A 6,000-nucleotide genomic window follows, 5' to 3' on the forward strand; every position below is an offset into this window, starting at 1 on the left:
GTCTACAAAGTGAGTTCCAGGACAGCCAGGGCTATACAGAGAAACCCTGTCTCAAAAAAACCAAAAAAAAAAAAAAAAAAGAGTAAAGTTGCTTAACTTTTAATATTGGAGGATAAGTTATATTAAGACCAAAGATAGACATGGTGGCCATGTAGATGAAAGGCTTTCTGCTCAGTTTAATTGAGGGAAGACTCTGCTGATCTGAATTTCATTAGTTTCAAGAAAAAAATATTCATTTTGTGGATAAAATTTTCTGTAATATAGCTAGAAATAATCACAATTCTAAATACTTTTCCAAAATTTTAATAGTTAATAATTATATCAAGTGTTTTTAAAATAAAATAAAATATTGTTTAGAGAAAATGTTTTCTGTACATATTAATATTGCCTGAGTAGTAATTTCTTTATTCTAATTATGTATTCTCAAAAAAAAAAAACAATTTAGAAGTCCAACCTATTGTTAGTATTTATATTGAAGATTATGTTAGGTAATTAACAATGTAATACATCACTATAAAAAGCACAACTACTTTAAATGACATACCAATTTTAGGAGAAAGTTTTTGAAGATGTCTTCATTATAAGCTAGTAACAATTATATTTAAGTGTTAACATAGCTAACATTAATTTTCTGCTATTAAGTTTGGAGTTTCTATTATCTCTTGTTATTAAAAGAGCAAAGATGCTATAATTCAGAAATATAGATATAATTATTGGTAGTTATTATAATATCTATGTTTTATGTTTATAATATTCTGATTTTGTTTTGTAACTATGAACACAATTATCTGAAATTTTCAAACTATTTATATTCATCATCAGTATAATAACCATTAGTTGTTCCTATTTATATATGTGTAAAGTTCACCATTTGGGTATATGCATATCAGTGTGTTTGCATATATATATATTTGGCAGGACCTACATTAAAGAATAACAGATGGAAAGCATTCTCATGCTCCTATTATTCGGGAAGCATCAGAAAAGTGCAAATATCAGTTAATCTTATTGAGAAAAATTAAAGTAACTCTAAAAATGACTCAGCAAGGTAATTGTTATCTATATCTCAGGGTTTCTGATGTAATTTTAAAAGAATATATTGGATTGAATCTCTGTAATAAAGGCTTTCAATTTAAAGACTATTCAGCCCACTTCTTGAATAATAGAAAATAGTAGAACCTAAATAACAAGTCTACTTGCCTTGGAGACAAGATAGTGTACAATAAAATAGGAGTTTGTCTATTTCTGACTTCCCAAGTTATTCATGAGTGGGTCCGTGCTAAATGTCACACAAATCGTTTAACGTAAGCACTTCCCATGGGCATAAGGGCGATGTAGGTGTCATGTCTGCCCTGTTCTTCCAATGTAAAGTCATGCCATTAACAGTATTGAAACTGATGATGGTACCAAACTCCAAACATCCATTTCTTGAATGGTTAAATGATATAGAAGTCACTTGTATTTCTCTTCAAGACAGATAAAATTAAAAGAACAGAAATAAGAAAAATAAAGTGAACCTTGTCTGGTGAAAACTGATGAGAGGTATCTGGGGAGAAATTACAGTTTCTACACAGGTTCAAATTAGACGACATATTGGGGGTCGTTCAGTTTCCATAAGAAGTGTCTAAACCCAAGCTGACAATTGATATTTTTAACCTGGCTCAGGCTAAGTAAGTTGAACTGTCATATTAAAACAGCAATGAGTCAGAATAAACGTCTGAACACTAGGTGAGAACAACGGGGCAAATCCACATGGATGCAGAAATGGGAGACACTGTCAGCTGTTAATGCTCATCTGGTGAGGACTGACAGAAAAGAGAAAAGCCACAGTCACATTTCCAAAACTGTGCTCATGATGCTGCATAATCATTGACAAGACATATAAGTATTAGATAAAAGAAATGTTCACGTATAAAATTCAAAGACCAGAAAATGACTGTACTGTATCAGCATTCAGACAGGAAACAGACACAATTCTACTTCATTGGAATGTGACTGGTGAAATTTGGGGTGTTTTCTTTTTTTCTACTCTTACAACCTCCCCCAAATAAATCTACTTTTTAGAATCAATTTATGTGATCTGGCTTAGTGATGCAGCTTACCCATTCAGCTCTGCAACTGTCCTCTGAAACTGGCCAACAATGGTCTCACCTCTCATACAGTATAAATCCATCAGACAATAAACAATAAACAGCATCGTTTTTATTTCAATGCTGATGACACAGTATGTGTCGAATTGTTAGTTAAATAATTCATCTCTTTTTCAGGTGCAATCTGCCAGGCTTAATTTTAACTCTCCTTTTGATACTCATTTCATGTTCAGTAGCTCATTTCCTCATGCAGATGCTTGTCAATCAACTAAATTGAAATGTCATTTTGACCTTTAATTTGAAACGATTTTCTCTTTTCTTCATTTCATTTTTTTTCTCTGTTAGTCAAATTAAAAGCCAAAATCACTGCTATTCAAAACCTTCATCCTAATTAATGCTGGAAAATGACCTACTCACTAATAATATACTGATACTTTGTCATTGCAGAGGTGATTCAGTTGAGTCTGCCTGAAGATCAGAGAGTAAGCGTTACGGCAGCCACTGTGGGACAGAGTGCTGTTCTGAGCTGTGCCATTGTGGGAACGCTGAGACCCCCTATCATATGGAAGAGGAACAACATTGTTCTAAATAATTTAGATTTGGAAGACATCAATGTGAGTACGTGAATCGGAGATGCTGCCTGGTGTGTGCATCTTTCATGGTTTACTTCAGGCTCTGTGGTATCTGTGGTATTAAGAAGAGAGTTCTTCAAAGACAGTATATTTATTCTACTAGTTGGTAGGTGTCCAACAGAACAGCTATAATCATGCAAATTATTTATATTGATGTAATAAGATTATGTAGTAGTGAATTAATGAGAGACTAGACCATCACAACATTTTTATAAATATAACTTTAGTTTTAAAATGTAAATAGTCTCTGTAGCAAATTCACATTTAATAATTATTTCAGCACACACAGTCATTTAAGCTCCTATTTGCCTAGATGAAATTGCGCATGTTCAGAGTTCCAGAATAAAAATGTAAGATTACCACACATAAGAAGTGTGATAAGTGCTGGGCGTGGTGGCGTATGCCTTTAATCCCAGCATTCGGGAGGCAGAGGCAGGCGGATTTCTGAGTTCGAGGCCAGCCTGGTCTACAAGTGAGTTCCAGGACAGCCAGGGCTATCCAGAGAAACCCTGTCTCGAAACGACCCTCCCCCTAAAAAAGAAGTGTGATAATGTACATGAGTGTATGGTTTGTGTGTATGTGTGTGTGTGTGTATCCATGCCTGTGTGTATGTATGTATGTTTAGCCTTATTAAAAGTTGTTGGGATGGAGTAAATTTAGTTACCTAAAAGCATGAATTATGTTTTATAAAATACATATTCCTTTAGTATTTAATGTCTCTATTAACTTAGGAATATATTTTGTATCTAGGGATTACTCTCTGAATTTATTCCCAGCCTGTAATGACACTAAGGACCAGTGTGATGGAAGGTATATATATATATATATATATATATATATATATATATATATATATATATACCTTTGGTATTTTTAACATAATATATTAATTCTTAAGAAAGAAATGCTTTAAATAATAGTGTGTTGTGCACTTGTTAATAAATATCAGATACTTAGGGTATAGGTTCTAGAAAGAAAGTGTGTTTGCATGTCTCTGATAGCATCACTTTCTCTGATGAAATGAATTTGTAATAGAGGATTATATGGAATTGAGATGTAACCTTATTTCAAATTGTTAATCTTTATCCTTTTTAAATGTTTATTTTATTTATTTTTACTTTAGATAATTTCATAAATATTAAGACATCTTAATCTTACGCACCCCTCAATTCTTCTCTACAAACACTAGCAACCCCATCTGCTATTCAGCTTCATGTCCTTGTTTATTGTTACACACACACACACACACACACACACACACACACACACACACACACACACACATTTATCCTGAAGGATTTAGTGCTGCCTATAGGCATAAGAGTCTTCAGCTGACCATCAGAAAAGAGCAGTCTACGAGGTGCCATATCCTTAAAACCCCACAGACTCTTTTTCCCTTCAGCAATTCTTGAAAGCCTGTAGATTCCCAACGATGACTGGATTATTCTGAGTCCTTGCCCTATCCATACTGGGATATTGACTGGTTGGGTCATTTTCAGGTCTTGTTCAGGCAGCCATAGCCATTGAGAGTCCATGGTTTTACCATTTTGTCATATGTAGATGTGATTATTTCCATGTCCCTGGCTTTTGTGGACATCCCTATCTAAGATTATTTCCTGAGCCTTAGGGTGAATGAGAGCAATATATATTCCCAATTCTCTAGTCAGCATATTCTCTGCAGTTTGACCTGTCATTTCTACATTTCTTAAACCAGTGTTACAAAAAATAAGCTTTGCTGACCATAATTGAGAGGAACACTCTGCTATGGGTATGAGGATATGTAATTAGTAGGTAGCTGGATATTATGTTTATTTATCAATAGAGTAGGAGATTCTTCCTAGGTTCTGTGACCTCTCGAACTTACTTCTCCTTTTTCACCATGTGATGAAAAGCACAGCACAGAACTACAGGGCTCATTATAAAGGTGGGCTATGGAGCTGTGTGTAGTATCACATGTTTTAATGCCAGCACTTTGGGAGGTAGAAGCAGGTAGATCTCTATGTGTTCAAAGCCAAACCTTTGATTTATGACCAGCAGGTATGGGCCTTCACAAGTGTCAATGGCTGCTGTGGTGTAAAGCCTGTTTGTATAAGAACTTACACATTTTCACATTGTGCTGAAGAATGTCCTCCCTGTTAATGTTAATAACTCCATGATAATTACAGATAGCATGAGTCCAGGAGGTAAAGTTGTGGCTAATGCCTCAGCAAATGGTAAATACCAGGACCTTTAGGTCAGCCCTTAAGGCTGTGGAAAAGAACTCTAAAAACATGAGCTTGAAAAAATATAATTTCTCAACTATGCAAAAATATAAGGATGCAACCTGAACTATTTAAGAGATTTCAAGAATCTAAAGGAACAAAAGCAGCTGTGCTTTGAGGCAACCTGTCAGAATATTATTAGGGAGGGAGAAGTAATCTCAGGAGAGTACACTCAGCTAAATCTAAGTTGCTTTTGTTGTAATTGTTTTGTTTTGTTTTGTTTTCTTTTGTTTTGTTTTGTTTTGTTTTGGTATGGTTTGGTTTGGTTTGGTTTGGTTTGGTTTGGTTTTTAATGCTTGTGACTTACAAAGGCAGACAGAGTCCAGAATTCAGGGTTGGCCTGAGACAGAGCAAGGTAAGGCCCAGTTGTGGTAGAAATGGCAATTTCAGGAAGTGGTCCCACCTGCTACCTTATGGTATATGGTTAAAAGAGGTAGGCAGATCTCTGAATTCTTTTGCAATGCTAAAAGAATATGGGTGCTCTCTGGCTCCTAAGAATCAAGGATTTGTGTGTGTGTGTGTGTGTGTGTGTGTGTGTGTGTGTGCAAGCACTCACTAATTTATAGGATACTCAAAAGGGAACCTGGAATAAATAACTGAATTAATATATAAATAAAAACTGTGCTTTTGTTCTGCAGATGAGCTAGAAGGATGCAAAAGCAATTCTTTAGAATTTTCAGTAGCAGGAGCAGAGCTCCCTGAAGATCTCTGGAAAGCGAAAACAGCTCTTCAAGAATTTTTCTAACAGGCATTCTGATCAGAAAATCCAAGAATTTTTTTTTTGTAGGTTTTCTGACTGTTTTCAGAACACCCATGAGCTATCCAGAGATCGTTCAGAATCTGTCTGTAACAGAAAGTCAGCCCTTTCAACCGTAAGTTTTTAGAATAGCAAGAAAATGCTGTCTAGAGCAGCACAGAACACAGACACACACACAGACACACACAGACACAGACACACAGACACACAGACACACACACAAACACACACACACAGACACACACACAGACACACACACA

The 6,000-nt window shown here is 35.2% G+C and overlaps 1 protein-coding gene across 1 annotated transcript in view; it reads left to right on the top strand.

Annotated features, from left to right (window-relative positions):
- Positions 1–6,000, top strand: part of Fstl5 (follistatin like 5) — a 592,626-nt gene that overhangs the window by 376,846 nt on the left and 209,780 nt on the right. Inside the window, exon 7 of the mRNA XM_021196212.1 lies at positions 2,538–2,704. Within this exon, the coding sequence (XP_021051871.1) occupies positions 2,538–2,704 (167 nt within the window). The remainder of the gene's footprint in view (positions 1–2,537; positions 2,705–6,000) is intronic.

This window comes from Mus pahari, chromosome 4 (assembly GCF_900095145.1).
Source record: "Mus pahari chromosome 4, PAHARI_EIJ_v1.1, whole genome shotgun sequence".
NCBI classification, from domain to species: Eukaryota; Metazoa; Chordata; class Mammalia; order Rodentia; family Muridae; genus Mus; species Mus pahari.